General features: G+C 36.0%; 1 protein-coding gene across 1 annotated transcript in view; it reads left to right on the top strand.

Annotated features, from left to right (window-relative positions):
* The window catches only part of LOC149258314 (uncharacterized), a 56,040-nt gene extending 34,434 nt beyond the window's left edge, over positions 1-21,606 (top strand). Inside the window, exons 2-4 of the mRNA XM_089410136.1 lie at positions 15,219-15,391; positions 21,145-21,262; positions 21,490-21,606. Of these exons, the coding sequence (XP_089266262.1) occupies positions 15,264-15,391; positions 21,145-21,262; positions 21,490-21,606 (363 nt within the window). The 5' untranslated portion in view covers positions 15,219-15,263. The remainder of the gene's footprint in view (positions 1-15,218; positions 15,392-21,144; positions 21,263-21,489) is intronic.
* Positions 21,607-22,187: the final 581 nt, after the last annotated feature.

The following is a 22,187-nucleotide window of genomic DNA, read 5'->3' as shown; positions in this document are numbered from 1 at the left end:
CAAGACAACTAGTACATGCTTGATTCTGGTGGCAAAAAATTCAAAATGACAGGCGCAGTGCCAAAAGCGCAGCACATGAGAAAACAAGCTTCAAACACCTCTAAGGCACACAAAATTATGGTAGGGAGCTTCAATTTAGTTTAATGGCATGGCAGACTTTGTATATGGAGGCTCCAAACGAAATTTTGATTGTTTGGCAAGGATGAGCACAAAAAACGCAACAAACAAAGAAAGCGCAACAATTAGAAGAAAGCGCAACAATTAGCAGAAAGTGCAGCGATTACCAAAAAGCGCAATGATTAGCAGAAAGTCCAACGATGAAGAAATTTGGTCTCTTGCAGGTTTTTTGGTTGTTTTCTTAGCTCATGCATGCAATTGGGTAATCATTCAAAACCAAGGAACTGAAATAAACTGGAGTTTGCACCTGTGGGAGCGATTTGATCATCGGGTTGAGAGAAATGCAAAACTGTCTAGAAATGCAGCGCTCCTATGCCTCCTTGCGCAACAACCAAGCACGACCACACAACGAACTTCTGATGGGAATAATGGAGAGATGAGAGATCTTGTATTCAGATAATCATGCAATTAACCTCCCAAGGTGGCCGAGAGAAAACTTGATGGTGATAATCACGAAATGAACTTGAATGATCAAAACATAGCACTTGAAAAAAGCGCAACAATTGTCCTCTTGACTGTTGTACTGTTGTTGATGTCATGCCCAATCATGATTTGACATGTAAACTGACTCAAGACACCTATAATTCTGTGCCCACGATGACAAAGCATGGAAGCACAATCTTTCTCATGATTACTTGATGTAACTTGACCCCTAGACCTATTTAACTTGACCCCTTGGGATATAAAAGACCATCTTTGTGACTCTTGACACACTTTGACATATTTACAATCAATAATAACTTTTTTTATTCCAACCTAAGACCTAAAGCTAAACTACCCTATAGCAGTACACTTTTTCGCAAAGGGATTCCATCATGCTCAAGCATTCAGATTATCCTAAATTCATCATCATCAATCATCAATCTATTAGAGTTGTAAACCCATTCTGCAAGATTGTAATGTAAATGATCCTAGTAAGACCATATATGTATGTAACAACCTAAGTAAACCTTTTATTTTGGCGATGGATTTCATCCTAGGAGGTTTTTCGGTTCACTGATTCAATTGTGTTTCTAAACACGGATGATCGACAAAGTTTTTCCCTTTAGCCTCACCCTAAAGCTAGGGTGGAATTTATCGTCAAAATCTTGGATGAGTTCTAGTGTTTTAATCGTGTCTTTTGTAAAAATGATTTGGGAATAATTTAAGCTAATTGACTAGATTATTTTTTTACAAATCTCTTGGTTTACTAGATCATATTGAGTTTCAAAATTGGGTAATAAATTGAGGGTCTATAACGAACAGGTGTTATCCTTTTGAGGGTTGAAATGTAATTATCTTATGTAAAAACATATTTTAGTGCATGGTCCCTCATACTTAGACACCATGGCTAAAATATTAGAGGGTGGAAAAAAATATTAATCCTCTTAAGTGTCAACTAATTAAATTTTTTGGCAAAAATAAATTAAAATCCTAAGCTTGAAATTTAATTAATTAGAGTCAAAATTAAAATCCTAGAGAAATTAAATTCTTCAAGTGGAAAAATTCGTGGGTCCTAAAGAAATCAATTTTTGGAGGTTCCCCACCAAGGGAATATTGGAAATTTCAAGAAAAATTGGACCTCTGGGCCTTGTTGGCTAAGTCAAAGTCAATTTTTTGAAGAAATTAGCTCAAAATAATTATTTTTGAGCTAATAAAAAATGGATTAAATGAGAAATTCGAAAATTCTTCAAAAATAAAGATTTTCGACGGTGGAGATTAAAAGATGATCAAACATCTATCAACGGTCAAGATTACTTTGACAGGGATCAAGCCAACTAGCCATTATTGCCCATTTGGAAGAATTATTTATAAATTAGGAGTCATTTGCTTTTCAAGTTACCAATTTTTTTTGAGAAAGCTCTACTATTGTAATATTTTTCTGGAATTAATAGAAAATACGTTGGGGTTTATTCATGATGGTGTTCCTCTTTTGTCTATTGGTAATATTTTTTTGAAACATGTGCCTAGATGCTCTATTTAATTAAATTTTATAAGTTTTTCGTTTCATTAACCAGCAGTTGGATTATCTATTTGCACATGTATCTTGCATTAGATACTGGGTTTTAGAAAATCGCTCTAACCTGATTGATCTAGCAGGTATCTCTAGATCTTGAGGGCTTTTACGTGTATCTGGCCCCTTTGAAGCTAAAAAATAAATCTTAAGTGTGCAGAGATCTAATCAAGATTTAGATCTTGGGCGTGAGGGGAAGTTTTTGGTTGGACCAACCAACTTCAAAGTCCAAAGACCTAAGAGCCCATTGTGTTAAATTTTCAAGATGTATCTAACGATTGTTTTTTTCCTATGTTGCATGAGTTTCTGGAACGTGGGAACATTGGGAACTTGGTTACGGGTGTCTGGAACGTGGGAACATTGGGAACTTGGGTACGAGAGTCCGGAACGACTAGAGGTTTCCCCAAAATTTACAGGAAACGGCTAATCGGGAGCAGTAATATTATGAAATAAATTTTTTTAATATATATATATATATAGTTTCTATAATAACCAAAATTAATATTGAATCAAAATATTCAAATATTAAAATCAATTTAAAATTCTAATTCATTATATGAATAACAAATTCAAAACTGAAAATTTGAAAATGTAAATGATTCAATGGACACTTTTGAAGTTAAGAAACATAGTGAAAATCAAAGAACTCATCATATTAATATTCATATTGCTAGCATGCCCAGTGTAGCACAGAGTTAAAAAATGGCAAATGCCCAAAGTGGCAAAGTAATACATGGTCCAAAAATGCTCAAAGGCCAAAACATAACATTAAAGACTAAAGTTGAAGACGATCATAAAGTTAAATCTTCGGCATCAAGACTATCCATATAACCTTGAGCCCCGCTAGGCACTCTAATTCCATTATCACCATTATCAATTTCAAGATCACCTGCAATGCTACCCAAAGGTATGCCAACTAAACCTGCATCTGGTGAAGGATTATCTTCATCATCATCAATCTGAGAAGCATCCTCAACATCAACATCCCATCTTGTTGCAGGGCCCTCTAAATACTTAGGTAGCTTCCTTGAGCGAAGTTGAAGACTACTATGCATATAAACCAATTTCTTTGTTCTCTTAGAGGTAAGCCTATTCCTCTTAACAGAGTGAATGAAACTACAAGTGGACCAATTCCTTTCAACTGCCGATGAATTAGAAACCTGAGATAGCAAGCATGAGGCAAGATTTCGAAGCTCTTGGGCTTTCCCCCCATACATTCTCCACCATCCAGTGGGATTCTTTTGTGCATAAATGTTGATGTCCACCCTTGTATCTTGAGAGAATGTAGAAGGGTTTAAGGTAGCAAAATCAAGAAATTGTTCCTGCGTTACATTTGCTTCATTAGGTGCATAGATTTTGCATATGGCATCAAGAAAGCCTTGTTTCACTTCTTCATCATCAATGTGTAGAACTATGTTTGGTCTCTCCATATACCACTTTGGATTAAGGGCATAAACAACCATGTGAAGAGAGGTACTAAGTTTGATCCATCTCTTCCCTATTATCTTATGAATTTCATTGAGGAACTCCAAAGAGGGGTTTCTATCTCAAATGATGTGCCTTATCTTGCCTACCATCCTATCAATACATTCATAAACTTCTCCAAGGGTGAGGGAATCAGAATCTGCATACCTAATCAACTCCACAATTGGAGCTATGAAAGAAACAACATATTTAAAATTAGACCACCAATCATCATTGAGAAGCTGCTCTCTTATCTTCTTTCCTGCACTGATTTAGATTCAGACTATTCATTCCACTCTTGGGAAACAATAGTGGCTTGTAAGGATGCATGCTCCTCAACCATACATTGAAGAAGAATGAAGTATGTAGCATATCTTGTTTCTGCAAGTTTCAAAAATCTCTTCCTTGAATACATCCTATAGATTGCTAAAGAGGTATGGTGGTTGCAAATCTACATTTGTGCATCTCTTGCATCTAAAATGAGTTTTGCAATCCAATATATTTTTCCAATGTCTTTGAGGACATTATTCAAGGCATGTACACAACAAGGAGTCCAAAAGATATGCCTATATTGACTTTGAACCATCAAACCCACTGCTTTGCAAACTGGGGCTGCATCTGTGATTACATGTACTACATTTGAAGGACCAAGCTCATCAATTGCTTCTTTCAATACTTCAAACATGAAGGTAACATCCTTTAGTTTTCCAATACAATCAATTGCCCTTAAAAAATAGGGTCCAGACTCCAATTGGAGATGTAACAATAATATTTAACAATGGCCTTTGTTGAATGTATGTCCAACCATCCATAACTATTGAACATATTGAATAAATACAAGATTGTTTAAGGGGGCCCATAAACCCTTGCATTCCTGTCACCCCCTTATCTAACAATGATGTCCTCATTTTGTTGTAATTTGGAGGTGCATATCCTGACCCAACAACGACGATTTTTCGCACCATTTCTTTGTAATGTGGAGAATGGGTAGCATTAAACGAAATTCCATTTGCCATAAAAAATCAGCAATAGCATCATCAACCTCATCCCTATGTAATACATTGTAGATTTTAGAAATTTGTTCCTGAGCAAAACTAGGAGGCCTCTTACTCCGCCCAGAAGTAAACCCCTCCACAGACTCAAATTGGTTTGATGCATTTTGATTAACTGAATCTTCCATATCATGGAAAGAAGATCTAGGTACTTTAAAATTACAATCATTGTCCAAGTTCATTACATTGGATCCTAGGGCAGCCATATGAAACTTTGTCAACTCCATCATTTTCTCAATCGTACATGTACAACCCTTTACCCCATCACCAGATAGGGATAGAAGATGATGCCACACCCTAGTTTAACTTCTTTTAAACACATGGTTACACAATGTGCACATCCATTCTTCACAACCACCACTATTGTTTTTCTTGTTTTTAGTAATTTTCTTCACAAACTTTAATAAGGGTTTCTTGGGGTTTGTGCTTTGTTGGACTTGATCACTTGGAATTGGAGGAAGAGAAGAATTTTCATATCCACTTGTTGGTATTAAACTACCACTCTCCATGATTTCCCTGATTAATACAAGAGACAAAAAAACACATTATAAACAAAATGTACAATGAATAAAAAAAAATAACATGTACTTGTATACAAAAATGCAAATGTACCTATCAAGTTTTGCCTATGAATCAAAATTTGAACCAACAATAAGGCTTAACAATGGAAACTTGAGCTTTTTGGATTGTGATAGGAATGAAAGAAATATTAAGCATGCAGATATCCAGCCACATTAGATATCCAACCACATTATTTTCCAAAGAGCAAAAGTAAGGAATTATAATGCCACTGCAACTATCTTACTTTACAGTGAGAAAAGAACATGTATACATACGTGGGTTTAACATACATAAAAAATGAGGCATACTTAAGTCCTAAAGTTCATATGAAAAATGCTTCATGAGTAATAGTTTACTGAGTTCTGCCTATGAATCAGAATTTGAGGCAACAATAAGGCTCAACGCTGCTGCAAAACATTAATTATATTTTTCCAAACCTGCAAACGCTCCTATCCAAAAAGTTACTGTAAAAGAAAATAACATGTTAGAAAATTGAAATACAAGCAGATATGAATGAGAAGTAGACACTGTAACCTGGTTTGCTTCGCTGTAAGTTACTACAGAGCTACCTCTGGATCCCAAAGGCAATGAGCTTGTTAACAGACCAGCCATTGACAGGCAACGGGATTACTTGGAAAACATTTTTGCATCAGGCTACTTTTTGGCAAAAGCTAAATATAATGTTGATGTGACATTCAGATAAAGCCCCTTGATGTTCAATGAGGACAGCAATCTACCGGTAAAGATAGACCTGCTACCTTAACATTCCTTGTGCAGTTATTTCAAAAACACAATATTAATCTAATCTACTTAATAACACACTCTTCAACAATCTATATAATAACATTTTTACATCAGGCTACTTTTTGGCAACAGCTAAATATAATATTGATGGGACATTATGATAAAGCCCTTCACCGATTTTGATTTCACTAAAAGCTGTTCTTACTTGAATGTTCAATTTGGCCAACAGTCTACCAGTAGCCTGAGGATTGAGAGAGACTTGCTATCTTAACAATCACCCATGTACCTATTTCAAAAATTCAACATTAATCCTTCAAAGAATCTGAGATGAGGAGATTGTGGCATATCTAAAAGACTATTTCCCCGAAGAACCTCTCTTATATATAAATATATTCTCTGGGTGTCTCTCTCCATAAGTCCCTCCCTTTTATATATATAAAATGTCAAGTTCATTATCAGTTCTTTGACATATGACCAGTATTTCCAACAATCTGGCTTAAAAATACAAAGGAACAATTTTACATATGTTTCTCTAGATATTCTTAAGAGAGAAAACAACTCTAATGTTTAAGCATTGACTGCCACATACAATATGCACACACAATCTTTTGTGATATATATACATAAACAGCGAAACAAATACTCATCATCATGACATCCCAGATATCGCCCTTATGTCGAGGTGCCACATGCTTCTTTAACCATCAAGAGATTGCTCAAGCTTCTCAATTAAGGATATCGGTGTTAAGGATGTCATTGGCCTCTCTTCCTGCGAAGGTTTCAACACAGATTCATGTTTTCTGGGCAGTTTAGCATATTTCTCTACAGGCTTTGTATTCCCCAACCCCAAGGTTGGATCTTTAGAAACAGAGGTTCCATAAGAATTATCCACAACTGCTTGTTTAGTCCAGGACTCATGAAGCATTTTTATGAATTCTGCCTATTATGAATTTATGAAGCTTGCATACCACAAAGACGTAATTATGAATTTGTACTAATTATACTGAACTATGAAGAAACTGTGACAACTTCGTAATTCCCTTTTTTGAGCAATTGTCATGATTCACATCCCTAATCCAATCTATACATTTAAAAAACCTATAAATTATTTTCTATACGAACACACTTTGTCATAGCCTTTGATAAAGAACTTACTAAGACGATGAGGTTGTAGACATAGAGGTTACACCGAACGGCGGAACCGCTCCCTCAGTCACTGTTCACAAACGAATAAAATTATAAACAACAAACAACTGTGCGCTCTCAACTATGCGCTTTCCTGCTCTCAACAACAAACAACAAACTATAGTGATGGAGTGAAAAGGGGGCACGAGGAACAACATTTATGGATGATTGTGAGTTGGTTTGGTGGGAACTAGAGATTTTTTTTGTGCCAATTTGTGTCAAGTCAACCAATTTGGCGGGAACTGGAGTTTTTTTGGTGCCAATTTGTGTCAAGTCAGCTGTGGGAAGGCCGAAACTCCAAAAAAACAGTCTTCAACTCTCCCGGAACTGTCCCCAGCGGGCCAGCTCACATTGCGGCTCCCACTGAAAAGGTAACGTTCCCATACAGTGCAAAGCTCCTAGGAGCGCGGGAACCATTGCAACGGGTTTCCCACCTCTCGAGAGCGGTTCTGGTGTAACAGAGTTTTTTGCAGAGGTCTTGCTCATGGATCAAAAATTACAAAATTCTTGTTTACTCATTTATCTCCAATTAAATCGTGAAAATAAAGATAGATCTGCTAAATAGAGCTCGAAATTTATTATGAATATTGTAAAATAATTTTTGTAAATAATTTTAGCTTCTAACCGTTGTTTGCAGCTAGGGTTTTTGGGGTTTATTTTTATTTTTTGTATATATTGGGGATTTGGGCTTTTAAAATTCTATTTTTGCAGGTGAGATTCAAAGCTAGATCTGAAAAATTGTTAAAGGTTCCAAGGGTTTTTGTCCTTGGAATTTTTTTTTGAGGGTTCCTAGAGGTGGATCTAGGCCTAGGAAGGCAAGATCCACCCCCTATTATTCTCCCAAGTTCAACGTCAAGCTTCAGAATTTTTTTTGTGACTGTTTGGAGAAAAATTTTGAGATCTGGAAATTTTGCACTGATTTTGGCAAGGCTTTCAGTGATTTTTGAGGCTTCCTTCTCTCTTCCCAAGCCCTCCGCTACCCCCTTTCAGCTTGCCGTAAGCCCTTAAGGGCTGTTTCTTCCTTGCCTTGGGCTTGAAAGCCCTCATAACCTTTCTGTCTCCTTCAAAACCCTCACAACAGCCTTTTTTCACCCTTATCTCAGCCTGCGATGGCCTTAGGGACCTCCTTCTCTTCAATGCTGCCTCTTCTAGGCCTCCGTTTTCCTGTGGCAGCTCCTCAATCCATCCCTAAAGCCCTCCTCCTCTCATTCTCCTCCACCGCAGCCCTTATCTTCTCCTCTTCTCACTGCTGTAACCTCCCTGCCTCCTATTCCTCCAACGCTGCCCTTCAATCTCCTCTGGGACACCTTTTCTTCCTCTTTCCAGCCTAACGCAGCCCTTGTTTTGGGCTGCATTGCCCTCTTTTTCCATCTGCCCCCATTCCTGTGGCCTCTAAGGCCTTTCACACCTGAACGCTGCCTTAAAAAACTCACAGCGTTACCTCTTCAGTCATCATTCAATCACTGTGGTATAACTTAAAAATGTTCCCAGTTTAAATTGTCATTATATGCAGAAAATTTGGGAATAACTTGTGTTTCAGGTGTCTCAGGCCTTGAAGGATTGGTGGACAGATCTCTAGCCTCACTCTCGGCCTTGGGCCTCAAGGTTTTGTGTTTCTGAACTCTTCTTTTACCCACTGTTTACTTACAGCAAGGAATACACTTCATCACAGTGACAAATAATTCATATAAAGGGCCTAAAATAAATTTGAAAATTCTCTTGTGAATTGACAAGTCACCTAAACAAATTGGGGAATTACTTAATTAACTTTATCACACATTTTTTGATGACTGTCGTAAGGGTTTCAGAAGCCTGAAATACATCTCAGAGGTCTGAAATACATTAGTAATACAATATCTTTTCTCTTGTTTCTTTCTCCAATTTAAGCAAAGGAGAAGATTAAACATTCTGGAATATTTTTTGACACTTGTTCTCTATAAGCTATTGCTGTCATAAATTCATTTACTGCTTGTCTTTTTCTCTGAAGCACAAATAACTTGCTGCTGTCTTAAAGTCACTCACTAGTGTCATTAAAAATATGAATTGCATTGCTAGCTCTAAACACTCTCATTCACTCACAAGGTTGTTGGCATTGGATAACAAGCCTCTTGTTGCAAATTTCCTCGGCATAGCTCTCTTGTTGCTTATACATAATTTCTCACTGGCACTTAGTTTCTAAAGAAATCTAATTGAGTGTGCAAGAAATCTTGTGCTCTTTACCTGCAGCATTAAACATACCATTGAAATATCTAATTGAACATTGGTAGCTTGTACTGAAGTAAACTAAGAGCATTAACAAATCTTATGCTGCCTTGGATAATTGTTATCAGCATAGCTTTTTGAATGATTGGGTAATTGCTGAAGGTAGACAAGTACTCTATTTCTCGTTCTTGCCATTTGGTTAGAGCACATTGTGGATCTTGGCTAATCATAAATCAACATTCGGCATCTAAAGTTTGTTGGAAATACTAGGGGGGGGTGAATCAGTATTTCTTTTCAACTGTTAGTTTTACTAGTTAGATCACTTATGATTAGAACACAAAATGAACAATAAGAATAAATACTTTTATTAACTTCTTCTTTACAATAAATCCAATACAATATAGTGTAGGGCTCTAACCCTAGATGAAGACACCAATCTTCAATCTCTTAGGCTCTAACCTGTATTTTGCCAAACACCGACTTGGACTTCCCAAGGCTCCAACCTTGTCACTTTGAGGCACTAACCTCTAGGGCTCCAACCCTATCTTTGGTACAGGCTCCAACTTGGTCTCTTGAGGACTCCTATCTTCTAGGGCTCCAACCCTATCTTCCAAGGCACCAACCTTGTCTCTATGAGGCTCCAACCTCTAGCTTCAATTTGTCAAGATAAGTTTGATGATTCTTCACGGCTCCCAATATCTTCTTCAACGAGCCTTGTCAATCTCTTCAGCAATGCCTTCTCCAAATCACTTCATCAATGACAACCTTGTCTTCTTAGAAGGTGTCACCATTGCTCTTCATGTCACCCAAACATAATTCTCCAAGGTTATTCCATGAGGGCTTCAATCATGCATCAAGGTCTTCACTAATGCCTCCAAGGTGTCTTCAATAAATTTCCCAAGAACTATCCAAGACAATGAAGGCTTCTCCAAGGAATGCTCAAGAATGCTTCACAAGTCAATAGTTCTTCACTAGTCTTCACAAATGAACAAGTCTGTCAACAAGTCTTCACAAGATTTCCAAACTAGACTTCAACAAGTCTGCTAGATGCTCAAGATAGTTTCCAAAGAAACCTTTAAATTCAAAGCTCCAAGTACAAGGACTACTGCAAACTCTGTTTCAAGGCTTCATCAAGATGTCCCACAATTGTCTTCAAATGCTGGTCCAGAATGTGCTTCAGCAAGTGTGCTCTAAAGTATCAGTCTTCAATAGGTGTGCTTCAATGTTGTCTTCAAGATCTTCAATTCTTCAAGGGTCCTCCAATAAGATATCTTCTGCACAACTGCTTTATAAGATTGCACCAGACTTTCACCTTGTCCACTGTCCAAAAGCTTCAATTTCTTTGCTGCCCAAGGCTTCAAATACTCCACTGTTCAAAGCTCTAAGTACTTCACTTCAAAGTCTCCTTCAAATAATGACTATAATCTGCTCCAAAGGATGTCAATGGACTGCTTCAAAAAAATGTCATCAAGCTGCTTTAAATGTGATTATAAGACTGCCTCAAAAAATGAGTCACAATCTGCTTTCTAACATTACTGGATTACCCTAGACCGAATCACAGAAAATAGGACAGGTTTGAGTTTCAAGGCTTATGTGCAATGGAGATTTCTTCAAGTGGACCGAGCTTCCTTCTGCAACTAGACTGAGCCAGATAATAGATTCAAACTTCAGAAATTATCCCTCGGTCAAGCTTCAAATTTCAAATTTTGAAGCTCAACTTCAAGTTTCAATTTATTTATTTTTTTTGTTTTTGTTTTTGTGACTATTTGGAGAAAAATTTCAAGATCTGGAAATTTTGCACTGATTGGCATGGGTTTCAGTGATTTTTGAGGCTTCAAGCCTCGCTGTGGCTTCATTCCCAAGCCTTCCGCTACCCTCCTTTCAGCTTGCCGTAAGCCCTTAAGGGCTGTTTCTTCCTTGCCGTGGGCTTGAAAGCCCTCATAACCTTTTCGTCTCCCTCAAAAACCTCACGACAGCCTTTTTTCACCCTTATCTCAGCCTGCCGTGGCCTTAGGGACCTCCTCTTCAATGCTGCCTCTTCTAGGCCTCTGTTTTCCTGTGGCAGCTCCTCAATCCATCCCTAAAGACTTCCTCCTCTCATTTCTCCTCCACTGCAGCCCTTATCTTCTCGTCCTCTCCCTGCTGTAACCTCCCTGCCTCCTATTCCTCCAACGCTGCCCCTCAATCTCCTCTGCGACACCTTTTCTTAGTCTTTCCAGCCTAACGCAGCCCCCTGTTTTGGGCTGCGTTGCCCTCTTTTTCCCTATGTCCCCATTCCTGTGGCCTCTAAGGCCTTTCACCCCTCAATGCTGCCTCAAAAAACTCACAGCGTTACCTCTTCAATCATCATTCAAGCACTGTGGTATAACTTAAAAATGTTCTGAGTTTAAATTGTCATTATATGCAGAAAATTTGGGAATAACTCGTGTTTCAGGTGTCTCAGGCCTTGAAGGATTGGTGGAAGATCTGTAGCCTCACTCTAGGCGTTGGGCCTCAAGGTTTTGTTTTTCTGAACTCTTCCTTTACCCACTGCTTACTTACAACAAGGAATACACTTCATCACAGTGACAAATAATTCATATAAAGGGCCTAAAATAAATTTGAAAATTTTCTTGTGCATTGACCAGACACCTAAACACATTGGGGCATTACTTAATTAACTTTATCACAAGTTTTTTGATGACTGTCATAAGGGTTTCATAAGCCTGAAATACATCTCAGAGGTCTGAAATACATTAGTAAACAATATCATTTCTCTCTGTTTCTTTCTCTAATTTAAACAAAGGAGAAGATTAAACAATCTGGAATATTTTTTGACACATGTTCTCTATAAGATACTGCTGTCATAAATTTATTTACTGCTTGTCTTTTTATCTGAAGCATAAATAGCTTGCTTCTGTCTTAAAGTCACTCACTAGTGTCATTAAAAAATCTGAATTGCATTGCTAGCTCTAAGCGCTCTCATTCACTCATAAGGTTGTTGGCATTGAATAACAAGTCTCTTGTTGCAAATTTGATACAATTACCTCAGCATAGATCTCTTGTTGCTTATACATAATATCTCACTGGCACTTAGTTTCTAAAGAAATCTAATTGAGTGTGCAAGCAACCTTGTGCTCTTTACTTGCAGCATTAAACATACCTTTGAAAGTTTGAAATATCTAATTGAACATTGGTAGCTTGTACTGAAGTAAACTAAGAGCATCAACAAATCTTATCGCTGCTTTGGATAATTGTTATTGGCATATCTTTTTGAATTGATTGGTTAATTGCTGAAGGTAGACAAGTACTCTATTTCTCTTTCTTGCCATTTGGTTAGAGCACATTGTGGATCCTGGCTAATCATAAATCAACATTCGACATCTAAAGTTTAGCTTGGAGATTAGTGAATACAATTGTCGAAGAATATTTGCAATAAACTCATTGGCTAAATATCCAAGTAGACAAGTGCTATAATTGTTCATGGTTTTATGATTCTTGTTTAAAGTCAGATGAGTAAGCCATTGGAAGAGCATTAGATTTATCTCTAGTATTATATCAATTGTCTTGGTTCATTGGTTAATATACCTTATATTGGTGATCTTTCTAAAGAGATTAATTGAGTGGGTTTCATCTTCATTGTTCTTTGTGGATATCTCTTGTTGGCACTTTTGGCATTTATTCTTATTGTTGGGATTGTCTCTTGAATATCATTAATAAGTAGTTGTCCATATAACTCAAAATTAACCATAATTAAAGCACTTAAAGCTTTAATAATCTCACCTTAAGAATCATTCACTAATTTCACCTTGCATATCATTTTAAGCTAGTTTTGCATCTAAAAACTTACCTCCAAGCAACTCTTTGGTGGTTAACACGATGACCTTGTAGTCGTCAGAGCCACAGTTTCCGCAGTGGCAGAGACATCGGGTGATAGGAGCCTAACAAAAGGTATCATTAATCAAGCCTTTGCTTGCTTTCTGTTGGCCTCCTTCCCACAACCTACCTTGGAGCTCAGCTTCAAAACAATTAAGGGAAGGTCAAATTTAGAGTAGGCATTTAATTAAAATTAACCAAGATCTTTGCATTTCATATATGTTTCAGGAATTGCATCTCATATAGGATAGTAGCGCATTAAAGCAGCAGTTGCCCATCTGGTACTTGGTCTCAATTTTATAAAGCAAGAGTGTTGACTCCATAAGGCACTGGTCTCAAATATATAAATTCAATCTAATCCTTAAAATCTTGCTAGATTTAACCAAGTGCTAGGCCACTCAACTGTGTCTCCCAGACTAGTTGGTTCCCAACTTGTCCTTCATCATTTCATTTCCATAGGGTCTACCCCCAATAGCCTGCTATTGGGAGACATCTCAAACGGAGAGGTTGGGGATCAGGGTGACAACCCCCGACTTGAGTCGTTGTTGCGGTGCCTGTACAGTTTGAGTGACTACAAGTCCATAACAGCAAATTGAGCTAAAGTCTATAACATATAAAGTAGTGAAAAAGGAGAAACAATCATTCTACTTGTATGTACTTTTTCTTGCTCTTTGCATTGCCATGATTTCCTTGTGATCATCAGTGTGGTAATGTAACTGGAGCTAGACACAGAGCTGGAGTTGGAGGTAAGATGAAATTGAACATGAAGACCCTCTAGTTGGAGTCTTGGTCAAGTCAATGATGGCAGTATATGGGGGTGGCATTTCACAATGTTCATCATCATCATCAAAAAGAGCATTCTCTAGTTATGCCAAAACCACTTCTCCATCATCCTACAAATTATCCTCTTTTGGATTGTTGACTCTTGATAATATTGGAAAATAACCACAAACCCTAAACCCTAAAGCTGCCTAAGGGCCCCACCTCTAAAAAGACAAGGGCCTTTTTCTTCATTCATGTAGAAGTCTGGTGAAACAAATGGGGAGTATTGGAGGGAGTGCGGGGAGCATGGGAGGGAACAGGCTTCTTTGGACTGAGGAGGGAGTTCACTCCTTGATGCTTCTGCTTAGAGCATAGTTTTGGACTGGGAGTGAGGGCCATTAGGACACTCCAGGTAACAATAATTTCAACATTCAAGGTGCTCACCAGGTTTCAAATCCTTCAGATGATGCATGCATTATCTTTGTCCTGCATGGTTCCTTTGTGGTTGACCCTTCATGGGCTGGTTTGCCTGCACATCAAGGTCACTTTGTATCAATTCTTAGGGGGTTGAAACTTGATGTCTGTAAGTCTGCCTATTTGGTTTCTCAAGGCATAGGTTTCAATAAAAATTGTCTGTTGGCAAATAATTTGTAGAAGTACATTTACTTCCGTTAGATTCAAGGAGTTTGTTTTATTCTCATCTTAGATGCCAATTTTGGTTCAGCCATGCAGGTGGGAAAACATCTATGCCAAAGACTCAACTAAACAATTGTGTACATTTTAGCATCTCTACCCCATTTCTATCAAGTCTAATCCTACTTATGTAGGTTGCTTCATTGAGATGTAGCCTTCTGATCAGGTATTTACAAATTGAAATTTGAGAAGACAACTTAACTAAATCTGGTTGTCTCTCAAGCACAAAGAGAGGCTTATAAATAGCAACATTTGATTGCCATTGATTCACTGTTGCCTAATCTTGGTCCCTACCCTAGACTGATTTTGTAGTTACTGCCATAAGATCTAACCTTTCTGGTGTTTTTCATTGGAAGTGCTGTACGGAGGTTTCAGAGATTTTGCTGATTCATAGTTTTCAATTCTTGCTCAATTATAATGAACAGAAAATTCTTTCCTTGTGCTTCTAGATGAATTTGTATTTCTGTAAAACAAGGTTTCAAATGTTGCTTTTAGTTTGCTTGATATTTATGCTGTGAAAATTCTGGCAGGGTCCATTGTCAAGTCACCTGCTAGTATATTACAAACCATAAGAAATGCAGCATGTTCCAACAACAATAGAGGAACAAGTTATTGCTAAATCAATTCAGGAGGAGTGTACATGGGAGAACCTTCCAAAACGCCTTCAGATCCTACTATCTTCTAAAGAAGGATGGCACAAGAAGTAAGTGTTTGCTGGCATCTATTCAATTTTTGTTACATTGGAGATTCACCAATTTTGGTTAGGTCTTCTGTGAATTTTATCCTAGCCGAATAACTTGGTATTTCCTCCTCTTACTTACATTTTTTAAAAACTTCTGTTTAATTAAATATATTGACTATAGAGCATGGAAATGTCATTTACGGAATTGTTTGACACTAGTTACATTTTTCTAAAATATGGGTAACAAGGTGCTGCTTCTTTGTATTTCAATGATTTAGGGATGTTTTGTTATTTCTTGTAATATCTTACCTTCTACTGATTGTAGTCAACGGTTTCCCGGTATTCTTGTTGCTGAGTAGTAAGTATAAAGCTAGATGGAAATGCTAATATTAATAATAATAATATTAATACTAGAACTAGATAAACAATATCTAGTACTAGCAATAATAATTTGCCTAATTAACAATCATAATAATAATAATAATATCTTCATGCTAACTCATATGGAACAATATCTTCATGCTTATTCTCATCATTTCGCAGCTCAAAAGCTTGGTGTTCTAGAGCTTTAAGAGTTTCTGATGAGAACCATCTCAATGAAGAGAAAGCACATCTTCTAAGTGTTTTCTTTAATAATGGGTATAATAGACACCAATGTACTAAGGCTTTCCTCAGAGCTGAAAAAGGTCCATGTGCTAAGAAAGATACCAAGGATCGATTTTTTGGTGTTCATCGTCCTTTTATCGAAGGGACCATTGACAAGATTGCGAGGATCCTAAGGAAGCATAAGGTGGCTTCAACCTTTAGGCCTTTAAATACTATCTGGAACTCCCTTAGATCTGTAAAAGACCTAGTGGACCCCAAGAATATGAAGGGTGTTTACGTTATCCCATGCTCTTGTAGGACTCCCTACATTGGTGAGACTAGTCGCTCGATTAATCAAAGGATTCGTGAGCATGCTGTTGATATCAAGCATGGCAGGACCCACTCCTCTGCTTTGGCAGAGCATGCAGATAAATCTAAGCATCACATCTGCATTGAGGAGGCCCAAGTCGTTGCTAGGGTTAGTCATTTCCATCATCGTAAATTGAGGGAGGCCCTAGAAATTGAAAAAAGATCCAATAATTTGAATAGAGATGATGGTTGGAATATTAGTAGAAGTTGGATCCTTGTCCTGTCCTTCTAGTTTCTTAGGCTTCTTTTTGGGATTTATTTTGTTTGTTTGTTTATCTATGTAGGTATTGGCGTCCTTTTTATAGTATTTGTTGTTTTATTCTTCATTAGAGTTTATTTTCTTGATCCTTCATGTTTTTTTATTTTATCATTCTATTCGTTCTTAACTCCTTTTGGTATTTTTGTTATTTGTTTAATGGGCCTAAGCCTCATATTTTACTGTTGACCTTGTTTTATTTATTGATTACTTTTCTTTGGATATATATTTGTTTTTATTTATATTTATTATATATATATATATATATATATATTTTTTTTTTTTTTTTGACTAGTGTATATTTTTGTTTTATTTTATTTATTTTTCCATTAATTATTTTTAATTTAGTTTATTTTATTTCCATTAATTATTTATCAAATGATCTTGTCTCGATTAGGGTCTTGACTCGTTTTTATAATTTTTGACTCCCCTCCTTTAAAGTTTGACTTTGATTTTTATTTTTATTTTTTTATTTTTTTAATAAATTAATTTAAATATTATTTCTCAAAAACTAGCTGTTTAATATAGCGGTTACTTATTAATATTTGTTTTTAATAAAGTAATAAAGTAATATCACAATTTAAATATTATTTTTCAAAAACTAATAATATTTGGTATTAATAAAGTACTTTAAATATTATTTTTCAAAAACTAACCGTTTAATATAGCCGTTACATATTAATATTTTTAATAAATTAATAAACTAATATCAGTATTTAAATATTATTGTTCGAAAACTAGTAATATTTGGTTTTAATAAATTAATTTAAATATTATTTTTCAAAAACTAGCTGTTTAATATAGCCATTACCTATTAATATTTTTAATAAATTAATGAAATAATATCATTATTTAAATGTTTTTTTTCAAAAACTAGCCGTTTAAGTTACTAAATAATATTTGTTTTTATTATATTAATAAATTAATATCATAATAATATTGTTCAAATATAGCCGTTACTTGAAATTATATCTCTACATTGCTCTCTATTTAAGCCTTTGCCATGGTCTGCCTGTTCATCTAGTCTTGATGATGAACCACACTTGTTGGTTCGAAACACGTTGGCCAAAAATTTCTCTTATGTGATTTCTACCGAAAGACTTTGCTTAATTAAATAATAATAATAATATAGGATACCTTTTCTAATTATTATTATTATTATCAATTTATTATTATCATTAGTATTTATTTATTTATTTTTATAGTTTTATCATTATAGTAATCTCCTTAATTACTCAATAATTATTTATGATCTTTCCTTTTTCAATCTTACCTACCCTTATTTCTAATTTATTATTTTATTATTAATTCCTTCTTCCCTAGACACATCTTAATTCCAAATCTACCAAGTGTTGAGAGGGATCAAATGTCGTTTCACTCTATAAGAGGTTTGCATTTCAAGAGATTTGATTCCTCTCGACGCTTGGTAGATTCAGAGTTAAGATGGATCTAGGCTGGTTTAATTATTAATTAAAATTAAAATTATAAATATAATTATTAATTTTATTTTATTTTGACCAAGTCAAAATGTTAAACATTACAATGTCTCTACCATAAGGGGCTGGAGAGCGCCTTTTTGTACAATTATTTATAAATAAATGTTCAAAACCTTTTAATTAATTAATTAAATTTTACTCCAAAGGCTAATTATTATAATATTTTTTGTTATATATATATTTATCATTATAATAATATCTTTATTTACTCAATAATTATTTATTAATTATTTATGGCCTTTCCTTTCTTGGTCTTACCCACCCTTGTTTCTTATTTATTATTTTATTATTAATTCCTTCGAATTTATTTGAACATTCAACCTTTAAATTTATTTAAATGATTTATGAATAAACTTCAAATCCTTTTAATTAATTAATCAATTTTTCCTTCAACGACTAATTATTATAATATTTTTGCGATATATATTTTTATCATTATAATAATCTCCTTAATTACCTAATACTTATTTAATGATTATTTATGACCTTTCCTTTCTCGGTCTTATCCACACTTATTTCTAATTTATTATTTTATTATTAATTCCTTCCAATTTATTTATGAACAACATATATATTTTTTTAAGAGATGGGTAGGGTTTTTCCATTATATAAAGCTTGTGTGAAGGCCAAAACCTTTTACAATTGACACCAAATCTTCTTCTGCTTTGTTAAAAAAGGTCCAAAAAAATCTTAAAACACTAGCAGTCCGATTACATATTGAAAGTCTAACACAACTAAACTTATAAATCTTCCAGGAAACCCCTAATATTTCTACATATTTGTATAACATAGAAAATTAAAAGAGGAGATTAACCTTCCACCATTGCTCCTGACACAGAGACATCAACATTTTCAGTCATTTCAGAGCGTTGGAGTTGCAGGGCATTGGCTAGGTCCTCACTCACTTCATCGGCCTGTGTCGCCTGTTGCTCCAGTGCCTCCACATTGTGTCTCCCATTCTCTTCAAGCATCCCTTCCTTATCATTAGCTAGTGACATTGCCAAGTTCAGAATAATTAGGTCAAGTTTGAAAATCAATCGCTCCAAAGCTACCTGCATAAGCTCCATTTTGTCTTGCAGGCAACCGATTTTCTGGTGCAGTAACATAAGCTGGGTTTGCTCATATTCTTGTTTCATTTCCCCTTGTTTCACCTCAAATTTATTATGGACTCCATAGTTGTTGTCATATGAATAAGGTGCTGAGCTAATTCATTGTACTCTGCGTGTGGTGACTCCATCTTGCAATTGCTATATACCTCTCCAACCTTTGCTCTGTTGAAATTCCCGAGCCTTAGCTTTGTATTAACCATGAAGCTCACATCCTTTTTATAGCAATACAAGGGTGATCCTGCTGGGTATATGTCTCGTTCTGGGACCAGATGCTGACTATTCTTGTACAAGTTGTTCCTCAAACAATTATTCCTTGTCTTAATTTGTCTACCATGATCGCTTCTTGCCATTAATTATTGAATTTTGGTTCTAGATTGTTGTGTCTCGAAAGTAGGGATTGTGATTAGTCGCAAACCTCTAGATCTAATGGATGGATTCTTGCCTTCATTAGTGCACCTCCTCGATGTCAGTTGCTCCCCCTTGCACTCGAGTAAATTGCCACTGCAGATCAGATCCATAAATGCATAGGGCTCGGCACGAGATGTTGTGGCTACAAGGTTACATCTTACTGATTTCCGCATCCTTTAATATCTTACATAGTAACAACACTATGGATCTGCGTCCACCTGGCTATCATCCAAACCTTTGCCATGTGATCTTTGGATGCTAGCCCACGAATGCGTCGTTTCAATTTAATTGAAGACCACCAGTTCGAAGATTGGAGCTTCGGCCTCCCCCTTTGATATTTAATGATCTGCCTATGGGATTGCACCCATTGCCAATTCTCTTAAATGCCCTCTTAAAGAGAAAGAACCCATTTCAATACATTTAGAATTTGTGAGCTTATGGAATGTATTTGGATAATGTAGAGCCATTTATTTTCATATTGACACCATGATTAGCCAACAAATCAACTTCCACATTGTGTTTCCTTTTGATATGGAAGAATTCAATTGTTTCAAACTTGGATATTTGCAAGAAAATTCGATGCAACATGGGAGATTGCGTATACATTGGGTCGTCTTGAGCTTTAATAACTTGCTGGATTACTAACACGGAGTCACCGAAAACCATCAGCTGTCAGATTTCCTTTTCTAGAGCCAATTCTAACCCTTGCCAAAGGGCTAAGAACTCGGCCTGATTGTTGGCTGAGATCCCTAGCCCCCAAGCATATTTAATCTCTGGTTTTTCCTCGAGGCGGAATATAACCCTCCCCTGTAGCCTCCCCATTATTTATGAACAACATTCAAAATCCCCTTTTAATTAATTAACTAATTTTTCCTCCAACGGCTAATTAACCCTGATCCTTTTTAAATTAACTGATCTTGCTCTCTTCTCACCATGAATTTTTAAGCTTACGGTCCCTGAAAATGGGTGAAGTGTTCACCCGAAATGTTGGACATTGTAGTTTCTTCCCTGCAAGCAAATTCGATGCAACATGGGAGATTGCGTATACATTGGGTCCTCTTGAGCTTTAATAACCTGCTGTATTACTAACATGGAGTCACCGAAAACCATCAGCTGTTAGATTTCCTTTTTCTAACCCTTGCCAAAGGGCTAAGAATTCGGCCTGATTGTTGGTTGAGATCCCTAGTCCCCAGGCATATTTAATCTCTGGTTTTTCGTCAAGGTGGAATATAACCCTCCCCCTGCAGCCTCCCCGTTATTTATGAACAACATTCAAAACTCCCTTTTAATTAATTAATTAATTTTTCCTCCACCGGCTAATTAATCCTGTTCCTTTTAAAATTAAATGATCTTGCTCTCTTTTTACCGTGAATTTTTAAACTTACGGCCCTTGAAAATGGGTGAAGTGTTCACCCGAAACGTCGGACATTGCAGTTTCTCCACACAGCTTTTCCAGAAATTTTGTCTCCAGCAATTTTTTTTAATTGAATTATACATGCAATGGAGAGGCCTTTGATTGATTGTAGTTTTTATTCTGTTGAATCTCTTCAGAGTCAAAGAACATTGCATGAAAAAACGTCTGCAGTGGAGTGATTGTTTTGCAAGAAAAACATGTAAAGAAAGCGAGTATTATGAAGATATGATGCATTATCTACGCAAAAATTTGGCGGTTTGCACTTGATCATTTTCTTCTTCAATTTTTCTTTTTGCTTAAAAGCTTTGGTTTACCCCTGTAAGGCTCTAGAAATATACTTTTATAGCAGTCAAAAGCAGAGTAGGGAAGTTATTAATTTTGGTTTATTTTAGCTTCATAAACACTGCTAGCATATTCACAAGTTGCACTAACGGAAGTAAATAGTTGAACTAAAACTAATTACTTATTTTGCACCTTTGCAGCTTTTCCCATATCACTTAGCCGAATATGTATGTCGAATAATGAGAATATCACCTTTCAGATACTACTGTGACATGCTTTACGAAGTTATGAAAAATGGTAAGCAATACCGACACTAATTTGCTTGGTTATGAGTTTTTAGTGACAATTGTTAAATCAAATATCTGTTTTATATGCTAATAATTGAGAATGTCTGAGTTTTCACCGCTTGTCATGTATTATTGGCAACTTTCTTGCTTGCATATTTCTTACAAATAAAAAAGTGTTATAGTAAAGATTTCATTTATAATATCATTAATTTTTCCTTCATTGTTACCATATTCTGGATGTGAATGTCACATGTTACATTATGGAATCATGTAATGTATCCTATTAACATCCCACTCAAAGTTTAAACCAATATGTGTTAAGTCCCTCTGATAATGGAAGGAAGCCAAATTTAGAAGGTCAGAAATCTTCCCTCACATACAAAAGGGCCCTACACCTGTTAGGGTTTGAACATGGGTTGTTTGCATGGCAGTGTCATGTGCAAACCACTATATATTCAGATAATTCTAATTTCTGAGTTGATAGGAGCAGGATCAACGTAGAGAATTTGGAGGTGAAGGAGGATGAAGTTATGAAGCTCCTTGACAATAATCAACAAAGTATACATTCCTTCTTGAAGAATAAATTTCTTACTGATTTTCTGTTTTACAAC

The sequence above is a fragment of the Pinus tabuliformis genome, chromosome 6, assembly GCF_031772625.1.
Source record: "Pinus tabuliformis cultivar Carrire ecotype Pingquan chromosome 6, CPIR1, whole genome shotgun sequence".
NCBI classification, from domain to species: domain Eukaryota; kingdom Viridiplantae; phylum Streptophyta; class Pinopsida; order Pinales; family Pinaceae; genus Pinus; species Pinus tabuliformis.
Note: the sequence above shows the minus strand (reverse complement) of the source record. Positions and strands in the feature narration are given on the sequence as shown.